This window comes from Durio zibethinus, chromosome 14 (genome assembly GCF_047325235.1).
Source record: "Durio zibethinus cultivar Kanyao isolate XHJ-2024 chromosome 14, ASM4732523v1, whole genome shotgun sequence".
NCBI lineage: Eukaryota > Viridiplantae > Streptophyta > Magnoliopsida > Malvales > Malvaceae > Durio > Durio zibethinus.
The window spans coordinates 22057745-22081454 of record NC_143175.1 but is presented as its reverse complement, the minus strand read 5'-3'; the positions used below and the strand labels follow the sequence as shown (position 1 = coordinate 22081454).

At 34.3% G+C, this 23710-nt stretch overlaps 2 protein-coding genes and 1 pseudogene across 8 annotated transcripts; all 3 read right to left on the bottom strand.

Moving 5' to 3' along the window:
* Positions 1-5471: 5471 nt before the first annotated feature.
* On the bottom strand, positions 5472-9900 carry LOC111294579 (receptor protein kinase-like protein ZAR1). The gene is made up of 2 exons (XM_022887971.2): positions 8223-9900; positions 5472-6268 (listed from the first exon to the last, which is right to left on the bottom strand). The coding sequence occupies exons 1-2, from the start codon at positions 9523-9525 to the stop codon at positions 5631-5633; spliced, it is 1941 nt and encodes a 646-aa protein (XP_022743706.2). The 5' UTR covers positions 9526-9900; the 3' UTR covers positions 5472-5630.
* A 1760-nt stretch (positions 9901-11660) lies between these two features.
* On the bottom strand, positions 11661-15612 carry LOC111294580 (OVARIAN TUMOR DOMAIN-containing deubiquitinating enzyme 4-like). Of its 6 annotated transcripts, none has more exons than XM_089743838.1 (9): positions 15435-15579; positions 15234-15329; positions 14603-14750; positions 13577-13999; positions 13401-13499; positions 13160-13281; positions 12789-12829; positions 12242-12340; positions 11661-11999 (listed from the first exon to the last, which is right to left on the bottom strand). In XM_089743838.1, the coding sequence occupies exons 4-9, from the start codon at positions 13986-13988 to the stop codon at positions 11828-11830; spliced, it is 945 nt and encodes a 314-aa protein (XP_089599964.1). In that variant the 5' UTR covers positions 13989-13999; positions 14603-14750; positions 15234-15329; positions 15435-15579; the 3' UTR covers positions 11661-11827. The 6 variants fall into 6 exon arrangements, with proteins under 6 accessions (XP_089599964.1, XP_089599965.1, XP_089599966.1 ...); XM_089743839.1 differs by having other exon boundaries at positions 14603-14632; positions 15435-15475; XM_089743840.1 differs by lacking the exon at positions 14603-14750 and having other exon boundaries at positions 15435-15612.
* A 142-nt stretch (positions 15613-15754) lies between these two features.
* LOC111294954 (uncharacterized) lies at positions 15755-23233 on the bottom strand (annotated as a pseudogene). The gene is made up of 14 exons (XR_016327710.1): positions 23112-23233; positions 22219-22322; positions 21947-22097; positions 21340-21462; positions 20630-20740; positions 20345-20407; positions 20123-20249; positions 19865-19941; positions 18970-19177; positions 17813-17940; positions 17396-17487; positions 17126-17247; positions 16485-16652; positions 15755-16151 (listed from the first exon to the last, which is right to left on the bottom strand). The product of XR_016327710.1 is annotated as an uncharacterized LOC111294954 (transcript).
* Between the last annotated feature and the right edge of the window lie 477 nt (positions 23234-23710).

Sequence of the window (23710 nt, the reverse complement as noted above, 5' to 3'; positions counted from 1 at the left end):
TTGAGAAGTGTTAGAATAGCTGTGGGAATCGGAAATAATTTTTTTTAGAGATTTTTGGCTAAAATTTTTCTGGAAATTTCTGGAAAATTTCCAGATTTCGATGATTTTTTCGACGAAGGTTGAATTTTTCGACGATAATTTCGATCAACTTTGAAGTTTCCGGCGAGCTGCCTAGTTTTCGGTGAAGAATCCCAGAAACCGACCAACTTTCGACCAACTTCCGGCGAAAAATCCAGATTCCGGTCACAAGTCCCAGAATCCGGTGAATATTCAACCGGAGTTCTTGAGCAGTTTAGAGAGAAGCAGGAGAAAAGGGAAAGAAGAGAGAGAGAGAGGAGATGACTGCCTTATATACCCTCTCAAAACGACGTCGTTTTGGCCTTAAGTGACCTAGAGGATCCGCGCGTTTTACCGAGATCCGATCCGATCCGCGCGTGTACCCCCTTTCCTGACCCGCGCGTGTACCCCCGTCCGAGTCGATAGTCGAGCCGAGCCAGGTTTTCAAGCCGCTTCTTCGAGCCGTTTTCTCTTCCTTGAGCCGAGTCGAGCCGTATTCTGAGTCGCCCAGTTTTTTTTATTTTTTTGAATTTTGTTTATTTTTTGTTTATTTATTAGATTATGTTTATTTAGTATTCTTTTTACCTTTATTTTATTTTTTTTAATTTTTGTTTTACTTTTCTTTATTTTATTTCATTATTATTTTTTTTCCACTTTTATTTTGTGTTATTATTTTATTTTCTTCAAAAAAAATCAAAAAAAATATTTTTGGGGAAAAGTTGAAAGTATCAATTTTTCTTGAAAATCAAAGTTTCCAAAAATATTTTTGAGAAAAAGTTGAAAGTATCAATTTTTCTTAAAAATAAAATTTCAAAAAAAAGTTTTTTTGAAAAAAAGTTGAAAGTATCAATTTTCTTTAAAAATCAAAGTTTTCAAAAATATTTTTGGAAAAAAGTTGAAAGTATCAATTTTTCTTAAAAATCAAAGTTTTCAAAAATATTTTTGGAAAAAAGTTGAAAGTATCAATTTTTCTTAAAAATAAAATTTCAAAAAAGGGGTTTTTTTGAGAAAAAGTTGAAAGTATCAATTTTTCTTGAAAATAAAATTTCAAAAAAAAGTTTTTTTGAGGAAAAGTTGAAATCAAAAAAATGTTTTTTTGAGGAAAAGTTAAAAGTATCAATTTTCCTTGAAAATCAAAGTTTCAAAAGAAAAAAATATTTTTTGGGAAAAAGTTGAAAGTATCAATTTTTCTTAAAAAATAAATTTCACAAAAATCGATTTTTGGGGAAAAGTTAAAAGTATCAATTTTTCCTACACAAAAAAAAAAATCATTCTTTTCTTTCTTTTTATTTTGATTTTGATTTTGATTTTTTTTCTTTAAATAATCTGATGACGGAGCCTCTGCAAGTGAAACAGTAGTTTTTCTTGCATACTCTTGAGGTGAGGGAATTTTTTCAATTTTCTGCTAAAAGTATTAGAGTCAATTGAGAATAATTTTTAATAATTAATCACTTGGTAAAATTTTAAGGCTTATTGGATAACACAAAATTATGCTGATACTATCTTTTGATGGGCGTTGTGAGGGTGTTATAACCTTCTTCACACGTAACCGAACTCCCGAACCCTGTTCTGATTAGTAGACCTGAACCTATTCTTTAAGGGACCCTTAAACTTAGGTGTTCCCTTAAAAGACAGATTCTTTAGGTGACCAATCGCACCTAAATAAAAAAGATTGATGACGACTCCCTTAAATTAATGTCTAACGATAAATCTCCAGATCTAGACGTTATGACACTTTCCATATAATTGTAATCGAGTTTCCAGTTCCTCTCACATTCCATTGCATGCCTTCCTTTGATTGCACCAAAAATCGAGTGGCATGTCTCCTCATTTGTAATAATTTTTTTATCCTCTAACTGCTACTTTGTCTAATAGGCACCTCCCAAAAATCGAACTCTTTGATTTTCTTGTTCTTTTCCTTTTTTTTAGTGGTCTTAGGATCTCTTAACACATTTGGTATTCACTATTATAGCAAGATAGTACTCTGCTAATTTCAAACTTTAGGTCCTGTCATTTATTTAAATATTTAACAATAAATTTAAATTAAATATGCTTAAGTGAGAGAGTTGAGGAACTAGAGTTGGACTTTGCGCAAGCCTTTAACAAGTTAAATAAGCTTGATTCGATCCAATTTAATGTATAAACATTTTTAATTGTTGTTAGCATGAAATGAACATTTCAATTTAAAAAATTTAATAAAAACTATTAAATATTTATTTTTTAAACATATATCAAACAAATTTTATATCATAAATTTAATATACAGTTTTTTAGTATTAAATTTGGTAAATTTATCAAATAGCACATTAGTCGAGTAACAACCTTTTCCACGCATGTGATCTGGGTTTAATTCTTGAAAATGTGCTTTTGTATTAAGATAATTCATTAAAAAAAAAAAAGACTTGTCAACATTAGAAACGTATCATCCAATTAAAACATAAGCTAAGTACTCAATTTAAAATTAAATATTTTGGTTATTACTCAATTCAAAATTAAATATTTTAATTTACATAAATAAAAATTAAACATTATCGAATATTTACAATTAAAAATATATTTAAATAAAAATTTATGCTTATTTCACACATGCCGTTAATCTAATAAAAATAACAATTAAATGAAAAATGCAGTCATGTGTCATTTTTTTAATGGTTAAGTTTTATTTTAAATAAAAATTAAAAATAATTCAAAAATCGAGATTTATTTTTTAGAAAAAAATCATTTTTATTTATTTTTACTATTTTAAATACAATTTAAAAATACAAAGTAAGAAAATAAAAATTAAAAGTTCTGAAATTTTTTTACGCAACACAATTATTAAAATTTTAAATTACTCAATATTAATATATATAAAAAAAAAGGTACCAATCAATACTATGATACCTACGAAATTAAAAAATTCACAATTAAACCACATAAATTTTTGTTTATCCAAAAATTTTAAATTAAAACATGCATAAAAAAACAGAAAATTGAAACCAATGATCTAGCATCAACCCAGTTATAAAGCCCAAAGATCATAAACCCATTAGAAATTCACCAATATTCCATAATTTGAATCGTAATTACCTAAACCCATTGTCAAAATATCTAGAAACGACCCGTTTGAAATCAAGCCCTGTGCATCTGTCTGTATCTGCTATTACAGAGTCTGCTGCATCTGTCAAAACTATTGTCAAAAGTCCCAATTACCCAAACCCAACCCATTGTCAAAATATCCGAAAATCTCTAATCTGAACTGTACTAATCCGTTTGAAATCAATAGTCATGGAGACTCCGCTTGAAACCCAGAGGTGGACTGCTCTAAATGGGTCCCAAGAGGCGCCTAGTTCGCAAATTGAGCGGCAGCGATTTCGATTTCGGTTAAGAGAGGGAGTCGAATAAAGAAAAAAAATTAAATAAAAAAAAAACCCTTTGTAAGAATAGAACAATGGGAGGTATTATAGAAAAACAAAAGTTGAGGGGAGAAAAATATGAAATTAGGACAAAAAATTTGTGGAAAGAAAGAAGACAGAAAAGTTGTGTTCTTATGAAACTGATTTTTTTTTTTTTCGGGGGGTTGTGGAAATAAATCTCTATCAATATATAACTAAATCACACAAATAAATAACGTGTAAGATACATACATAAATTTTTTTATTTAGATATATCTTTAATTATAAATATTAAATAATAATTTATTTTTATTTGTATAAATTAAAATATTTAATTTTAAATTAAATAACCATCCACATGTTTAATCTTAAATTAAATATTTAACCTAAAACATATCATAAGTTTACAACAACAAGGATTCAAATAGACTCCCATAGTTGAGTGTTCCTTCAACTTCTTTAGCAGGCTACTGCATGTGTCACGGATCGAGATTTAAGCTTCGAATTTACGTGATTTCAGGACTTGGGCATTCACCCTTTCGGCATCTCGGATCAGTCTTTTGATCACGGTTCACACCCTTGTGAGGTATTATCCGCTCTGGCTCTCCTGGCCTCACGATTTTATCTTACAAAAGGCGCCTCACAAGGAAAAGGTGATGTGAACCCTTTTATACCCCAGTGACCTTCCTATTATGTTCGATGTGGAATTCAGGACTCCTTCTTAGGTCCGTGATATTCTCCTGCACCCAACCTCTTGACGCTTTCGTCACGGAGGCTGGCTACCCTGCCTACCTCCCTCAAGACGTTCGGCGTGGATCGAACGGTTTAGGGTTGGCTCTGATACCACTTGTCATGGATCGAGACTTAAGCTCCGAATCCGCGCGGCTCTGGGACCCGAGCATTCACCCTTCCGGCGTCTCGGATCAGCCTTCCTGCCACGGTTCACACCCTTGTGAGGTATTATTCGCTCTGGCTTTCCTGACCTCACGGTTTTGTCCTACAAAAGGTGCCTCATAAGGAAGAGGTGGTGTGAACCCTTTTATACCCCAATGACCCTCCTATTATGTTCGATGTGAGATTCAGGACTCCTCCTTAAGTCCGTGACACATGGGTTAGACAACACACTAAGCCTATGAGTTAACTCTTGAGTAGGATTTTTCAAAGTCGAGTTTGGTTTAAAATATTATTTTAATTTAATTTAATTTTTAAATATATATTTAAAAATATTAAAATATAAATATAAATATAAAGTTTTTTACTATTCTAATACTATTTTTAACAGTCACGAGTCTAAATGAATTTTAATTAACCCATAAAATTAAATTTTGAACAAATTTTAGAAAATGTTAATTGAGTTGGACTCCTAAATGTCTCTATTTTTTAAAGTTCATGAAGAATGATTAATAATGCATCATGCTCCACTTGCTTTCTAACAAAACGTCTTTATGGAAATTAATGATTAATTTTTCTTTTACATTTAATTTTGAATTATACAATAAAAAATAATTCTCTTTCATCATATAAATCTCACTTATTTTATGATGTGTATTAGAAAACCTTTAAACTAAAAATAATAACTTATACGTATTAATTGCCATTCATTTATAAATAAATTCTATTCTCTAGTATATATAAATATATAATATTTAATAATGTTAGTGTATAAATATTATATTTTAAAGTTTATAAGTTTTAATTTTCAGCTCCACGTAGCATTTAGTGGCAGTAAAAAAATCAGCGTTTCATGCAACCCCCAAAAAAATTCAGTGTTCCAAAAGAAAGATTCAAAGAATTCCATTGTTTCCTGTTTGATACTGAGTTTGATGTTTCTTCCACCTGTTTTTAAATAAAATTGAAAATTTGCCTGATCTGGGCTTTTTTGATAATGCTGTCCAGCGTCCATGCATTAGGAATCAGAGTCACAAGAGGTTGGCTTGAGGATTTCATAACAATTTTGCCCTGTTTCAAGTATCTGTTCCTTTTGCATATGATCTGGATATCCTTAAGTTATATGATCGACATTCAAATATAGACAGATCAAAACATTCAAAGATAATGCATTTGCAACAATAATCTAACACAAAGTCATACATCAAAGTGACCCTGTATCCAAGGATTTCTGAAACCAAAACAGCTTCAGCAGGAGTCAGGAGTTAGCGACAATGATGGAACTTTACAAGATTCTTGCCAGATATATTTTCACTGCGATTTGATGCGATCAAGACTCTGCGAGACACTTCTCATCCTAGGCCGCAATTCTGGATTCAGTTCTGTGCAATTGAGTGCAATGTGGAATGCTGCAACCACTTGTTTCTTCGCATAAACTTGCGGTATAAGTGTTGGGTCTATTATTTCAGACAAGGGGCGCTTCTCTCGGAATGCTTTCCTCACGAGACCTTCCAATCCCTTTTCACCAATTTCTTGTCCAGCATCAGGCAGCCGACCAGTTAAAATCTCCAATAGCACAATTCCAAATGAGTATACATCACATTTCTGAGTGAACTTGTTACCGGATACTCGGGCCTCAGGTGCCAGGTAAGAATTAGGAGTTGAAATTCTTGAACCCACTGCAGAGGTTGCATTTGTTTCGGTTGAGTTCAGCTTTTTGGTTATTGAACTGGCATATTTTGGAGTCCCTGAAACAAGATGAGTGAGTCCAAAACCGGAGATGTAAGGCTGGAGTTCATGGTCAAGAAGGATTTTTGTTGATTTTAAGTTGCCATGAACATATTTTCTAGGGCTGTATTCATGTATGTACACTAAACCCCTCGCAGTCCCCTGAACAATCCTCAACCTTTCAGCCCAGGAAAGCGATGGCAGATTATTGGATGGCCCTCCTGCATAATTAAAATATCATATTAAAATGGCTACGATTCACATCTTATGTTATCAGAGAATTTACCACAATCAAACAAAAAGCACAATGGAAACATGTGTTGGCGGACAATACAGAAAAATGTTTTTCTTAATATCTTATTTTTCTCATTTTGCATACAACAAGTCATATGCAAACTGATTGCAGAGTTATACCAAACAATCTATGAAGAATGATAATTTCATGGAAATTTCTTTAGAGCAAAACCTGAGACATGCAAATGCACTTCAGATAATAACAAGGCAACTATTGTGTCAATGATCCACTTTTTGTTAAATGTCATCAACTAAAATTTCAATGCATAAAAAAACAATGCACTTACCTTCATGGGGTCCATTCAATAAATTTTGGTCCTTTAATTTGTATGAGCAGCACATCAGCAGGACCAATATGGTCAGATATGTTCTAAACTTAATAAGCATACTTGTAGTGAAATGACAAGGATAAAAGACAAGCGAGAGAAAAATCTCTGTTGGAAAAGAGAAAACCAAAAGAAATATGTCACAGGTGAACCAAGGCTGAGTTAGTACAGGGCCAATTCAGACAAAAAAAGTCTCTAAAAGTACCCAGCAAGTGATTTGAAAGAAGTAATACCAAAAGGCTTATATCATATTCTCTACTTATTGTCTACTTTGGCGTGAGCGTGTATAGGCTAGGAATGGAAAAACACTCTGATTGTTACAAATTGTTAAAATTAGCTCAATTGCAGTTTTCAGCTTACACCCTCAACTGAAAAATTAGAAAAGAAAAAAAAAAAAAAACCTGTGACAAAGAATATCACCTACCTATCATCAAAGTAGGTAAAGCATTAAAGCTTATATTGTATCATCATAATGTCGGTGCTTTTCTCTTGTTTATCTAGTTAAAATACATATAGGAAATTTCCAAGAATGACCAACAAAATTCATAACAAAAGATCAGCAAAATCCACCAAACTGTAAAGTAGCTCAAGAATTTAGGTGCTTGAAAACAGCTTGAGTCTCCTTTACCTTCGTTGTCAAGTATTTTTCAATCATTGTCCAAGACAGAAGCTGTCTTGAAAATGATAGGTAGTGCGAAACTTGTGAGGCAGTGGCAGGGTCAAAAGGCCAAGAAAATAATGACTGTTTATGCTAATAAATGTCAGTACAAAGTATAGAAACTCATGAATCATGAATGGAAGAGGAAAACAAGCAGAAGATAACAACAAACAGATTTCAACAAGTGAAAGCTTTAAGCAATAATGCTTCTAAATGAACCAATATACCTAATTCATCAGATTTGTAAGTATCGAATTCAATCATGTAATCTATAGTAAAGAGATCGTATACTAGAAAAAAGTGTACATGTATGTTCTAGACTTTTAAGTACTTCGGTTGAAAACCAAGAGTTGTTGTGTATTCAGAGGAAATTACATAATGAAAGTATCTCAAAAACATTATCATACACAAATACTCCCATCAATACTTTAACATGATCATAACCGTGGGTTTTTTTCTTTCCATCTAGATATATCATGAGCAGAAAATTGAAATTGAAGCACTAATGGTCCTCTTCATTCTACGGTTATAAACTACAAACAACCAACAATTTCATCCATCCAATTCAGATTGTTTGACCATCAACAGGGCTAAAATGGAATACAATGTCATCATTCTACACACATTGCAAGTAAACTCATAGCAAAAATCAAAACAAAACCAAGATTGAACTTCTAAGTACGTTCAAGCCAATTGACTTCTGTTTTATGACAAAATACAGTTAGTGAGAACGGGACCCAACAAATCAATGTCCAATGCCACCGTTTTCTAGGGTCTCGTTTAACAATCTTTAAGACATTAAAAAAAATGCCACTAACTACTGAAGACTTGCTTAACAATTAGTAGAACTTTGAAGGAAAAAAAAAAAAAAAGCCAATGCAAGGAGAGGAAAGTTACCATGTAATGCAGCATACAAGCTTCCATTGCAGATGAAATCAGTAACCAGCAACTTCTCATCAGTTGCATAATAATAAGCTCTCAACCTTACAACATTGGGATGATTAACCCTCCCAATTGCCTCTATTTCAGCCTCGAACTCCTTCAACTTCCACGTCGCATCACCCTCACTCAACCTCCTCACAGCAACAACCGTAGTGCCCACCGTGCTGGATCCCCTCCCTGCCACCACTTTCACTTTGTACACAATCCCACTCCTACTCTTCCCCACTACATACGCAGATGCCCTCAACAAATCCTCTAATTCCAAATTAAACCCTTCATCAACCACCACGAATTTACCATTTCGTCCTTCCTCGTCAACCTCCTCACTCTTTTTCTCTTTCCCCATTTTACGGTCCCCAGACTTCCATTTTATCCGAAACAGCCACGCAAACCCCGAAACCGCCCCGATCAATACAAAAACGCCTGAGATCAAAGGAACAACCACCGAACCAATTTTTTCCTTGCGTTTCTCTACATTCCCATCATTAAAAATCGGCCTTAAACCCTTGGGATTATCTGGGTTTTCTTCCGGGTTTAAAATAGCTCTAGGGTTTTGAGCGTCAGGACAAAGATTCCCCAACGGAAACCCACAAAGATTAGGGTTTCCTGAAAATGCGGTGGGCCCTTGGTTTAACAAAGAACCAACTTGAGGCACTTTCCCTGTTAAATTATTGTGCCTTAGATCCAAGCTTATCAGAACCGGAAACTCTCCATAAGAAGCTGGAATTTCACCTGAAAACTTGTTGTAAGACAAGTTGAGGGTTCCTGTCAAGCTTTTAAGCTCAACGAGTGACTCAAGGAGTGACCCATTGAGTGAGTTGGCGGAAAGGTCGAGGTGGGTTAAGTTCTTGAGGGATTTTATTTGTGGAGGAACTGGGCCAGAGAGTGAGTTATGAGAAAGGTCAATGTAGATAAGGTTTGTAGCGTTGAAGAGACGAGAAGGAATGGGTTTTGAAAAGTTGTTTTGAGAGACACTCAGGCGAGTTAGCGAGTCAAGGAGGCCGAGTTCTGATGGGATGTAACCGGTTAACCTTTTGTTAGGAAGGAATATTGAGGTGACTCGGTTGCAAGTGCAGGCGATTCCTGGCCATTGGCATGGGTTTGAATCCGACTCAGACCATTTGTCAAGGGAACGAGTTGGGTCGGACTCTATGGCTGCCTTGAAAGCAAGAAGAGAAAGACCATCCAAATTGAGAGAGGAAACCAGTGAAGTTAAGAAAAATAGAAACGAAGCAACTTTGAAAAGTAAAAGTAGCATCCTTTTTCTTCGTGATTTTGCTAATGTCAGTCTTTCTAAGGCTTCATTGGAGCATAATCAAATTTCGGTTTCATGCAACGAGAAGTTGCAGAAGAAGAGAGCAAGAAGGAAGAAGAGGAAAAGGAGAGTCCCTTGATGCGTTTGAAAGTAAGTGTGAAGTTGTCGAGGTAGAGAGTAGAGAGGAACGAGGCTCAGGCAGTCAGGCTGGTATTATCCAAAACACTGACAAAGACATTATTAATCAGATGAGACATTGGAATATTAATTCTGTGATTACATGGAAAGTTGTTCCATCTGTTCTTGATTGCCTCACAAATACAACTAGTTTGAAAACATTTTGAGTAGTTGTCTTGTTCCTAGAATTCTAGTTTTTGATGCTTTTGTCAAAAAACTAAAAATTCAAATTCAGTTTTTTTTTTAAATAAAAAATACTCCATACATTAATCATTAAATTGAATATTTTAATGTAATAGCAATAGTATTATTTATGTTTTTTTTCATAAAAAAGGCAGGTAGAAGTACTATGGAGGTCAAAGCTAACAATATTCCTGTTGAAAATCATGCAACTTGTTTCAATGGCTGCTACTGCTATCATATATTAACTTGAAAAACTATGTCTTTTTTAATGTTTCTGCAAATATTGGCTTTGCTGTGCTTAAGGGAGTTATGAATGGCAATGGCAATTGGGAGATTGGATTATTATTCAGCAAATTTACGCTTGATCGAAGATTCCAATTTTAAAGTGGGTGAGCTGAGCTCCCTGCTGTGTAATTTGTTTTCAGGTTTTCCGACATTTGTTTATGTCTTGAGGCAGGCAGGGCCCATGTGTAACTTTTTTCAGTTTCCACCTGAAACAAAGGTCTTTTACGTAACTTGAATTTGATATTCAAAAAATTCCAAAGCATACGACATGCGCCATAACAAACGTAGAAATTTGTTTGCTCCAATTCTGTTTATATACTCCAATACTTCGGAGTATACGTTTGTCTTTGATTTTTTCAAAGGTCCGGATGATTATGAGCATGGGTAAAATATTATTTAAAAAATTATTTCATCAAATTCAAGAAAAAACAATAATAAACCAAATTTGAGCGTGGAAAATATAGTAGAATCCAAATTCAAATTCCGGGAACCAGTTTAAAAGATTAGGATTTGAACAGAGAATTGTGGTATTGTTGGGCTGTTTAGCGTTAGTAACATTCAAATTTGATATGTTGATGTTACAGGACTTTTTAATTTTATAAAATCTGGCAGCAAAAGGTGATATCAACAATCCAAAAGTAAAGGAAGGCTGCCGCATGCAAGAAGCAGTGCAGCTTTCAAAGATTGAGAGAGAGAGAGAGAGAGAGAGAGAGAGAGAGAGAGAGAGAGAGAGAGATAGAGAGAGAGAGATTGAGTATTGAGACCACCAATGCCACCCAACCTGTTTACCTAATTTGAAATTTAGCCAAAAAGATACATCAACAGCATTTCAACCCACACCAATTTTTAAGATATCGTCCACTTGGATTCTTCAAGTTAACGATTTTATTTTAAACAGCCATCCCATGAGTTGAATATTATGTGAACATTTATATTTTACTATCGATTCTAATATATAATTGATATAAAATTCATGAATTCTTTCTAAGATCATAACAAAAAGCACATGAAGCAACGAATTGTTCACTATTTTGAAGTAGAAAGAAAGTTACCTAAGCAATCTCTATGGAATAAAATCCAGCCAACCTAAACAATATCCAAAGCATTCAGAAAAACAATCTACTTTTCCATGTTTCTTACTTAAAAGTTGTCAAATTTTGAATTTGATTATTAAAATTAAAAATTTAATATTGTACTAACATACCAGAAAATTAAAGTTATTGTAGCTTTATAACCTTAATAAAATCATGTAAGATTCACGTGCTGAGAAATAAGTATCCCAACTTAATTAGAACTGAAAATTGATGTGTTACAAAATATTACTAAAAAGAAAATGAACTTGCCAACATTGTCAAACTCTTGGTCAGTTTAACTTGGACAAAAGTTTTATGGCATAACTTTCTTCATTGTCAACTATTCCTCTTGTGCAAATATTCAGTTCCTCCTTAGTTTCAATGTCAAAGGAGTTGATAAGGTGATGATTGGTCGTGTAATGGAACGAAAAGTAATTTATTATGTCAAACAAAGAAACACAAATAATCTTGAATAATCATTTGCAACTAAATGGTTACATGTTTGAAATTGATGATACAAATATAAAACACTATGCATATGTTCTAGAAATTGAACATTGATGCTTAGTTCGTGTCAGAATCTAAAGCTAGGGTTTTGATTTACCAGGCTTCCTTCCAGGCATCTGCAGTGCATCATAATGACCGAAACCATGATAGAGAACTCTGATAGGATTTTCCGAGCCATATTCTTGGCCATACTCTGCAATGGCAATCAAGCCACCAGCATCCGTGTCGTACATGTAGACTGTGATTGGCATCCTGTAATCATCAATTATTGATATATTTATTTATTCATTAATTGATTTATGAAAGGAGGGATGGAAAGAAAAATTGGCTATCCAGTGCATCACAAAAAGGTTTATTTTAATGCTAGTATATACTAATAAAAAATAGATGTACAAATAATAACGATCACAATTCTATGAATTAAGCTCTCTTGGTCAAGAAAACCCAAACCTGTTTACACCACGCTCAATAAACAGAGACAGATAAAGACTTACTGGAGAACATGAGAAGCCATGAACAGTTCAGGTTCACCTCCCCACACATGTGGCTTCCTTATTTGTGATACATAGGTGTCAAAATCTCCCTCAACAAACCTGTTGGCATTGTTAAGCCATCAGATACATGTTTCGAAGAAAAAAGATTCAACCTAAGTGAAGTAATATCTTCTCTTGAAAAGATAAATGTTATGATTTTGCCCAATGTGAATAACAGGTATTTTTCATGTAGAGAGTTAATTAATTCATCCTCTTCAGAAGAACCTGCTTGGATGCTATATTCAAATTCGGTACGAAAGGTTGCATCACAAACAAGACAATACTAAAAATACTTTGGAGTCCTTCATCTCAGAAATGGCATCTACAAACTGAAAATTAACATTAATGAGTTGACTATATAACTCCTGTCACTGATGTCTTGCTTTCATTTCATAGTTTTTAATAATAGATGGAAGATTCTTCTGGCAACAAAATAGCTGACAGCGAAAGGGACAACGAAATGAGTATAAAAGTTGACAAAATCAAACAGACAACTCAGAAGACTTACCATTCTGTTTCTTTTCTTCTTTTGATGAATTCATCTGCAACCTGAAAAATTTAATAGAACATCAGAAAAATCAAGGGCTAAATTACAAACATTGCAGAAGAGACAACCCTTCATTATGCATCAAAACTGCCAGCATCACTATATAAAGAATTGTAACAGAAGATTTATTTTGCAAACAAACCAGTATCTCTTTTGATTCAGTAAAAGTTTTTTATAGAGAGATCTACAAAAACTGCAAACTTAGCAATTGAAAGTTATAAAAAAGGGATATATAAAATCAGGAAATCAATCAGAAGTAAAATATGCATTTTTATAAAACAAAACCCAAAAAAAAAAGGGAAAATGGTTATGGAAGCAAATTAAGATTATACTTTAGCCCTTAAGTCATCTGCTAATTCTTTCTGAACTTGTTCACTGGGAGCTGATTTCCCAGATCTTAAACAAGCGCCATGAGCCACAGACCGAAACATACATCTTCCATCTCCAGGTATTCCTGCACAATGTACGGCTTAGGGAAGTGATTTAACTGATACCTCCAATTTAAATTCAATAACTAAGCGCGAGCATTTTCTGACTAGGCTGTATAAGGATAGGGAATAATCTGCCACTCACCAATGACAGAATAGTCGGTGTAGACTTTTTTCCCATGAGAGAATTTAGCATGAGAAGACTCGCCGTCATCTGTCTTACCCTCCTTTTCGCCAGCAGCCTCTGCATGTAACGGTTCAGAACTTGAATAACAAACCAACAAACCAACAGACCAAAAACTAAGCCAACAGAAACATAACCTGGAGGCCAGGATATAGGTCCTCCAATGCATTTGAATTTTTTAAGTGTTCCTTGTTTGGGCAGCCAAAGCCTCATTTTCATACTTTGGCTGGTGCAAGAAATTTCAAGCTGTCTTTTCTGTTTTCCTTTATAACTAATTGACTTCTTAACTGTTAGTGACTGGAATTTGCCACTTTGCCTGGATGAGTGAAAGCAGCCTGCTAGGAATTCTTGGTAGCCAATAGTAGGTGAACCGGATATTGTATTGGAAACAGAAAGATCAGTATATTTTGTCTTGGGTCTGGAGTACAAACAATAACTGCATGAACTGGATGGTCCAAGGGAAATGACGCTGCAGAGACTGCTGCTCCTCCAGCCCCTCAAGTGGACAACATTCTTTGCACACGTGATGATGGGAGAACAAACCATCATGTTGGCAAAACCTGACGCACAAGTACAGTGCAGAGAGCTAAATGCCCAATAATCCACAGGCATAAATGTCAAAATTATGTGACCAAACAATTATCTGACTCATAAAATAATCACCAATTCACAAATCAAGCTGCATTTTTTCGATTACATATCAGTCAATTTATAGAGATTATAAGTAGGTACAAATTATAGAGTAACCATACTCAAAGCATCATGCATGGGTGCATGCAGGCTTAATAAGTAAGAACTATTAGTATTTCAATACCTCAACTTGCAGTTTTATACTTTGCAATTGGGGAAAATGGATTGGTCAACAGTACTCGCACCATTGATGCCTATTACTTCATGAAAAGTTGTTCATATACTTGCACCTATAGTGGCTGAGACAATAGCCTAATACAAGTCACACCTACCTCCATAGGGGGGATTCCCAAGTGTTAATCCCTTTCCCACCCCCAACTTAACAAATCACAACAATAATTATTCTTATAACTATACATACCAGGACGGTATAAGAGACTGCTTTATCTTCTTACATAAAGACAACAGAGTTCTCTTGAATAAAATGAATCAACATCAGGTTGGTTAGCTCAATTGTTGAATTGATTCCTAACCTCATTTTCGGGCGTGCTTTTCATGGCAACCTGAACAGTCCAAGCCAAAGAATGAATCAGGTTGACTGCTGAGTTTGGAATGTTCAATTCCCAGTTTGAAACTCCGAACTCAAGGTTAGCTTTGAAATTTCATGTCAACCTGATTACCCTGACCAAAAATCAGATTAGGTTCATTGTCAACTCGAGACTCCTTTCTACCACTCAATACCATGTTAGAATAACTAAAGAAACCCCCCCTCCCCCCCCCCCCAAAAAAAAAAAAGTGATTATTAAGAGAAAGTTAAGATCCCAAACAATGAGCAAAAATATCAAGATACAAAACAAAGAACAGAATAATCATGTCATTTTTTTCCCAAGTTTCAACCCCAAAAGTTTCTTCAAGTCAGAATCCTAGGGCTAGAGATGGACAGCTTTAAAACAACATATCATACAAAAATTTTGCCCCAAAATTTTATTCAATTTGAAAATCATATATGGATATGATCATCCTTGCTTATTGCTTTCTTACATAAAAAGCCAAACTCTTTAGCACCTTTAAATGAAAACAACTACAAGCCAGAGCAATACGATTCTCTTATGATTATCAATGCTGATTCTGTTATTGCAGATTTAAAATCAATGAAACTATTACCTCAACAACTAAACAACCGGGTTTCCTACTCTGTCATCCAAACAGTAACTGCAAAGCTCAATGATGAAAATGGAAAGAGAAAGGGGAAATGCAAACCTGTTGAAATGAGAAAAGGGAAAATGATAGTAAAAGAAAAGGAAAGAAAGGGTAAAGTGATTGGATTGTAAATGAGAAAAGAAACATCTTTAAGGAAAGAATCACCTGCAAATTTCACTTTTCAGTAGATACAAGCAATCGATTTTCTCTTTCTAATTTGCCTTTTCGATTCTGAGATACGCTCACGTTTCTCTTCTCTTCTCTTCTGCTGATTCTGCTACTTGAAGCTCCTACATGGATACACACCACCGCTTCTTGTTTTTTTTTTTTTGTTTTAAATTCTGGAATAACTCAAAGCCCAAACTTTTTGACTTTGACCCAAACTGAGTCAACTGCACGGCGTCGTTTTATTACACAAAAAAATTTTGCTTGAGTTTGATCAAATTACTCTTGTTAAGTTTTTTTTTTTTTTTTTTTTAATCTTTGAAAAATTAATTGCTATTATTATTTGAGATTAAATTTTCATCACTTCCAAGAATTTAATTACCACCAATTTCCTTTTTTTTTGTAAAAAAGAATCTAAAATTTTCATTTTAGCATGAAAATAGCTTTTGATTACATATTAGGAGGTACAGATTTGTCAAATGAATTTCAGTCGGTTAAAATAATTATACAAACCATCAGAATATCTTTGCCCTGATATTAAGCCACACAACCCTAACAGGAACTCTCCATGTAAATACAAAAAGCATTAGCTTGTCACTTTATGTCCTTGCTGCATGAAACAATAACAGGCAACTTCTAAACAAACATCAAAGCTCTCCCTGGATTTATGAAATTGTACCAATAATGAATGATTAAGGACCTTCTTCGGTTCTCAACCTGCAGTTTATAGAAAATAAAAAAGAAGTCAGCCTGAGATCCTCAAATTGTGTTTTGCCATCACAAAGAGCATATGATCATACAATTTAGCAACCAAAAAACAAATCAAAGATACCAAATTGCCATATTCGAAGGCTAGACACTCATGTCGAACAAGAAGTTTGAAACAGAAATATGTTGAAGAAACATGATCCCCTATGGTAATTGGTGATTTGAAATGCTTCATTTTATGGAAAACTTAATATATATATATATATATAAATAAATATGTTCTCCAAAATGCCAATGCAAGCATGAAAATTAGTGATTAAAACACAAACATCCATCACTAACCTGTTCTCACAACCTGCAAGATTTGATTATCTAATTCACAGTTCATATCCAAGCCATTGAATAAGTATTACACGGATAAGGCCAACTCCTGGAAAACCATCCCTCGGTGCTCAAAGTTTATGAATTCATCAAAGCTAGCACAACCTGGATTTAGCACAATGGCATCACCTGTGTCAATGCCAAAATATGTGAATAACATAATGTTGTCATCACTACCGACAGCACCACCAAAAACCGGGCAATAATGAAGCACTGGAAGGCAGTGTTTGCTGTTAGAATTAGAAGCTAGATATTTTAACCACCTCTTCGCTCTCTCTTCCACTTATTCAGACTTCTCATGCAGTGTTCATCTTCTGATATTATGCTCAAAAATGTTTCAAAAGTAATAGCAACTATTATCATTTATTATGATATTTTTGCCTTTAACTTTCTCAAGAGTATGTGCTACAAATTACACGGCAAACAGATTGAAATGCAAAATAGTACTTTCTAAGAAGGATCATACATCTAAACTAAATAAACATAATGATTACAACCCGGCACAACTGTATGATAGACAATTAGCTGATCTAAAAATGGAAATAGTACTACATGAGTAAAAGAACATAATAAACCACAATCCATCTGTGAAGCAAACAAACCATGTTTTGCCATCATCCTAGCATGTTTGACCGCATCCTTCTGATTTGAGGCTTGAATACAAGGAATGCTAAGACCATTATTGGTCAATGTGTCATGAATCAGAGTTCCTGAATACCCAAAACTTTGGCAATTCATACAAAAGCAATTTAGAAACAAGCCATAAAAATAAAAGAAGAGGAGTAAATGCAGTAAGTAAGAATTTTACATTGGAAACTTGCATATAAATCTGAATCCAAGCATCAACACATAGCAATCTAGCACATATCAACAGGAAAATCTCAGATACAGTTATTACACATCTATGGCCCTTCAGTGGCCCTATCAATTGTTCAAAACCATTTGATGCTGGCCAATTTAAGACCTGCAAAGTAAACAATAAAAACAATCTACCAATGCTTAACATGGTTATAGTATGACCAAATGCCTATGAAAGTCTTAGAGAGAATTAAAGAAACAAAAAAAAAAAATGTAAAGAAGATATTATCTCATGACTCAATTAATAACATGTTTTGGATGGTAAGCAAAGTCCAAGTTCAGCCATATCCAAAGCTCTAATTCAATTTTTATGATGCAGAAGAAGGGGGAACAAACACCACCTTTTGCTAAGATTTGCATGCAAGCCAAACACCAAAGGCATCAAGCAGTTACAAAAAAATTATATTCAGAAGACAAGATAAATATCCAACCTTAGCAACACCACCGAGTAGAATCACTGACTTTTGTCCATTCAGACCCATAAGTCCGGCATATGTAGCTTCAAGGTTTGTTGCCTTACTGTCATCCACCCATGTAACACCTTGAATATCCTTGCATACTACATGATGAGTGCCAAGAATCAGAAAGGAGTAGTAATCCTGCTAAAAGCTCAGGAAGGCAAACAATCTGAGATTAGCTTGGAAAAAATTAGCAGTTTAAATTCTCAAACTCAACATAACAAGTGGAATTAACTATATTAAATTCTGCATCTACATGTAAATCATTCCACAGATACAAAGATCTACCTGCTTGGGTTATAGTTAAAAGACAGTGACAGAAGTATTTGACAACAGCTTAAGTTGTAAATAGCAGCAATTATGCTTAGGTGGCCATTTTTTTCTTCAATTGGACATGTGTTATGCTCTAATATAAACACCAAATTACAGGTAAGCTTAATATCGTTTTAGCAATAGCACATAATAGTAGAAGCTTTTTCTTAATTATTGTTCCCAATACAAGAACATTAAGATATTAAATCTTGCATGGGAGAAAAAATTACAACTTTATATTCTTCTATCTAAAATGCAGATAAATTGATGAGGGATTTTACGAGAATAACAGGACTAGAAAAATAGTAGAAGCACGATAGATTCTATCGAGTCTGGTATCATTAAAGAAAAGCAGAAAAGGAAAAAAAAATAGAAAGTCAAAGAAAGACAAGGTAATTTCTTTGCTAGAGTTATCAGAGCTAATGCCTTCAGCTAAAGCACCAGTTTTAGTCTTCATATTTTATTAAGAACTTCTTCAACTCTGTCTAGAAGGTGAACTATTCCAATTTCCGGATGTACCTCCAAAAAAGTTTCTATTAGTGGAAACAGCTTAAGCTTGGCTTAGCAATTTTACCCTTCCTAAGAAGGTAGAAGTCCAAGGTTCAAAAGGTTTCTATCAAGACTAGATCTAGCCACAGCATGATTGATGCAAGATGCATTTCAGCAAAGGTGCAAATTTGCCAATTCTATTTAGTCCAATTCAGCACAAGAGAATGGTAACTCGTAATTAATTTAACAATTTAAGACCCCTTTCTAATTCAGTTATGCAAAACCATCAATAGTACCCCAACTCTGTCCAAGTATTACAATAAATTGACGCTTAACAAATTGCATTCGATGTGGTAATGTCCTCAGTTTTTCAATTGTTGGATTGATGGCTTCAACATCCACTCCAACATCCAGTCCAGCCACTGCAGCATTATAATAGTTGTGTTTCCCTATAGCTCTCATGCCACCAAGTTGCAGTTGTGATGCAACACCTATATCAGGAATCTTGACGCTGGCAATTTTTGCCTCCATATCAATCTTTTCCAAACAAGTAATTACCATCAACATTACATGCAAATGAATGAAAACCGATAACAAAAATGATACTTTCCATACCAATTTTTCAATTGCAGGCGCTTCCAAGCAAATGAATGTGATTCTCAACAAATAATTTCATGAGCTTTTTCTGGGAAATTTTCAATTTATTTATTGAGTGAAAAAAGGACCTAGTTGCAGTTGTGACGCAACACCTATATCAGGAATCTTGAAGCTGGCAATTTTTGCCTTCATATCAATCTTTTCCAAACAAGTAATTACCATCAACATCACATGCAAATGAATGAAAACTGATAACAAAAATGATACTTTCCACACCAATATTTCAATTGCAAGCGCTTCCAAGCAAATGAATGTGATTCTCAACAAATAATTTTATAAGCTTTTTCTTGGAAATTTTCAATTTATTTATTAAGTGAAAAAATGACCTAGAAATGTCAATGTTACAACAGCTTGGAGCAACTTAATTTCCTAAGGCTTGGCCCTATAATCAGAATACCAGATATTCAACCATCTATGTATTAGGGCCTCCAATATACCTTTTAGTGACTTCAACTAGAGTTAAGAAGATGGCATTTGAAAAGGCTAAAATATGAATAAATTTTTAAAAAAAAAAAAAAAAAACTTTTTCTCAATAACTACAAGTAAAGTAGTATTTCTTAATTTCACATTAGGAAAAGCTCCTATCCAAGCAAGATTAAATTTGTTCCATTATTTCCTAATTGCTTCATCCAAGTGCTGGTTCCCTAGAAGTAATTATGTGATTGGCTGCTAAAAGAAAGAACAACTGCAATCCGCATGATAAAGTACCCTTAGACACATCAGGAAGTTACAAGTCCACAACTCAAGCCTATGGAATGGGGTGGAAGAAAGGGAAATAAGATAGACATGTGCTACTTCCTGATACAGTGTCAAAAAGGAGCATACCAAATGAAAGAAGTCCCAGCTTCGTGTTGATCATGTGAGAAAATAAATGACACTTAGTTGCTGCATAACACAGCATTGTCTTGTGTCTTTCCAGGTGATCAAGGGTAAGATTTAATACCACAGCAACCTACAAAAATTTTTCATATCACCAAGTAAAAGTTAAAAATTAATAAATAAAAAGCACTTCAGCAGTTGTCAAGCGAACTTCCCAAGTCTACTCACAGAAAGGCAGAAGTACACACAGGGAACTCCCATTTGATAGCTGCTCACTTCCTCTACTGCAACCTGGAAAATGTAGAAATGTACAGTCTATAGGGTTATCTATATATTCAAAAAAAAAAAAAAATAGAAACTCAAAGTTGACATTGACTTCAAGGAGATGATCGAATCATTTATGACATACACATTCCAAAAAAGCAGACTGAGAAAATAAGTAAATCAAACCATAAAATATACAAAACCAAAAAAAAAAAAAAAAGAGAGAGAGAGAACATCAATTAGACTCACCTTAAGCTTGAATTCTATTGGAGGCAATTGGAAATGCTGAAATGCCACCTCGGAGAGTGGATTTCCAAGGTTTCCTCCCACAAATGTATCAATACCAAAATGACTAAACATCTGCCATCAAATGATCAAGATAATAATAAATTGCAGGAAGAGTGTAGAGAGCTCATATCACAAAATGTAATGGTTAGAAATGACAGGAATATAAAGCTACCCATTGACTATTGCTTTTATCTTGTTAATAATGCCATGGTCATTGGTTCAAACGACATCTCTTCCCCCATAAAAACAGGATGGAGGAAGAAGTCATGGGTTCAATTGACCTTTGGTCCATGGATTAATTCTTATACAAAAAAGAAAGGGAAATGGGAGGGGGAGAAGAACCCTTATTCTACAGCAAGTGACTGTTACATGGATAATGCTGCTTCTGTAGACAACAAAGCTAAGTAGGTGTCAATTAAAGAAAATAAATGTTTGAGGCAGTATTCCACTAATACTAACAGGACCTGTTTTCCAAAGGCATGTTACTTCATTTTAAATCCTACTTTTCAGGTTCCACTAAGAGTTGTCATATGTCTCACAGGTCTTCTTTCTATAGCAACTTATCTTAGACATCTAGCAAAATGAGACCTTTTAATATCAAGAATACATAACAAGTAATGCATTAATACAAAAAAAGATACAAAAATAATATGATCAAATAGTACAGAAACCTGTCCAGTAAAAGTTACAACAGTGGATTTCCCATTGGTTCCTGCCACTGCCAAAATTCTGACATTTTTTGGGAGATCTTCTGCTGCATAATCCAACTCAGACAAGACCAAGACCTGTTTTCCCTGCATATAGTCAGAAAATATTATGACAAAACTATTAACTTAAGAATAGCAGGAAGGAAAGAGTTTATCGAAGCATAGTTACAGTCCATTTTGTTCACTTTGCAAATAAACTTAGGCAGTCGTGCAAGATGGAACTCACAGTCTCATCCTCCATATTTTTGTAGGAATGAAGGTGCCAAAATGCAAAAGTCCTATTGTATCTTCACTTACGTGAGGTTCTTAATGTGAATGAATTGTAAATAAACATACCACAGCATCAAATAAGCAGAATCCATAAAAGGTACCATTTTTTAACCCCATTCTATAATTCATAAAATTTTATGAACTGATGTTCATGAGAATTACCAAGTACTTGAAAATTTATTTTTGTTAGCTATAGTGAAGAGGGCTATCATCAGTTTATCTGTTGTTCACAAACAAGAATTAGGCCTGCCAACTCTTATTTCTCGTGTAAATAGATGCTTAAACTAAGACATGAACTTACTGACTGTAACAAATATCAAAGACCATACTTTTCTAGGGGAACTCCAGGAGAAACAACCACCGCATCTGCATCATTAAGCAGCTTCCAATCAAAGTGTCCAAGGATTGTCCTTAACCCAGTATGTGTCAGCGCCACAAAAGGAAGTATCTTGCTGCTATCAATAGTTAGGAATTAAAATGGGCACAAGGAACCAGTGCAAACATGCACATGTATAGAGATTTTACGTGACCACAATAAATTTCAGAACATAAAGGGATAGACAATGCTATAACTCCAACAAACTCAAATTCTCATTCTGGTCAATAACGATAACTGAAGCACCTCAAGCAAGAGAAAGCCTTGCTGCAGCTCTTCCAGATTTTCCCAAGCCCACTACCTGCAATCCAACAGTCACTTTTGCATGAAAAGAAATCCTTCAAGAACACATTGCCATGCCAATTTGACAAAGCCACAAAAAGATGACCGGAAGTACTTAACCAACATTAAATTGGATAGAGATTTCATAATTAAAAAAAAAAAGAATTAAATTGAATTTTTTATGCCAATTTCCCTAACAGCTTCAGATATAAGACAACATTCAAATTGCATAATTTTGCTTTTGATTCTGAAATGCACAATGTTACATCACCATCTGAACGATGCTTATCACTGTTATTCTACAGTTTATAAATCATTTCATATGTCTTCACTTATTCCTATATCAAGGAAGTGGGACTTCAGGAATACTCCTTAAGGACATTATGATAGATTGAAATTCCAAATTGAAACAATTCATGAGAAATGAAATCAACAAAACTGGAAAGAGTGAACATACTTACTAAATATGAATTGTAGTGGAAACCTTTGAATATAAAAGATATTGCTTCCTCTGTAAATACCCAAGCACGTTTTAGGCAACTATTTCTGCTAGGAAAAATGATCCATTAATCTAAATCCAAACCCTCTTTCTCTTCCTTTTCTACATTGTAGCTCCTTCAACCAAAATTTAAGCTTTTAGCTGCCTAAAGCTAATGTCAATGATAATGTGGCATCAAGATTAGGTGCAAATACCTCTTCTTTGAATTTTGATTAATTGCTTAGTGATAGAAGTGACGATTTGGAGATAAAAATGAACAATGTGACACAAAGAAGAAGAAAAAAAAGTAGTAAGATATGAAGTTCTTACAGCAATAGTCCGGCCTTTGAGATCCTGTCTGGGAGAGCAAGCTTGAATGGTTGTGTTTTGGAAGAGCGAATGGATTTAAGTGCCAGGGTTTTGTGTCCATAGTTCAGAGACACCAGCTTCATGGTTTCTGCCAACAAAATTGTCAGTTCGAAAGCCTCAGCTGTTGTAGAAGATTCAGGTGACTACGTTTTGAATTTTGTTCGTCTGATTGGAGTTGGACTAAGTTTCACATGAACTCTTCGGGCTTTGTTCATGGGTCCTTGAATAAAAAATCGAAGAAGCACCCATTAACAAACTGTTTAAAGTCCCAAGGACCAAAGCTGTCTTTTAACGGGAAAAGACCAGGATTAAGCTTATGGGTTTTTTTTATGGATTATTAAGCTTGTGGGTTTTGTAAATATTTCCATCAAAGCCCAAATAATATCCAAAATGGACTATGTCTCCCCCACGACTGTCGTGTGCTCGACATGCTGTAAGCAGCTTCAAAACAGCTCGGCTTTCATTCTATAATAAAATCAAAATAAAAATTACTTATAATTGAGGATTGGGCCCACTTGAAAGCAACCATCAGGGCCCATATCCAATGGTAAATTTCTAAC

Excerpts from the sequence above, each read along its gene's own strand:
- LOC111294579 (XM_022887971.2), bottom strand. The coding sequence starts at position 9,525 with ATGCTACTTTTACTTTTCAAAGTTGCTTCGTTTCTATTTTTCTTAACT. Across the intron at positions 6,269-8,222 it reads CTTGTATGCTGCATTACATG|GAGGGCCATCCAATAATCTG; the intron begins GTAACTTTCCTC and ends TTAATTATGCAG.
- LOC111294580 (XM_089743840.1), bottom strand. The coding sequence starts at position 13,988 with ATGATGGTTTGTTCTCCCATCATCACGTGTGCAAAGAATGTTGTCCAC. Across the intron at positions 13,500-13,576 it reads ACCTATATCCTGGCCTCCAG|AGGCTGCTGGCGAAAAGGAG; the intron begins GTTATGTTTCTG and ends CGTTACATGCAG. Across the intron at positions 12,830-13,159 it reads CAGATGACTTAAGGGCTAAA|GTTGCAGATGAATTCATCAA; the intron begins GTATAATCTTAA and ends TAAATTTTTCAG.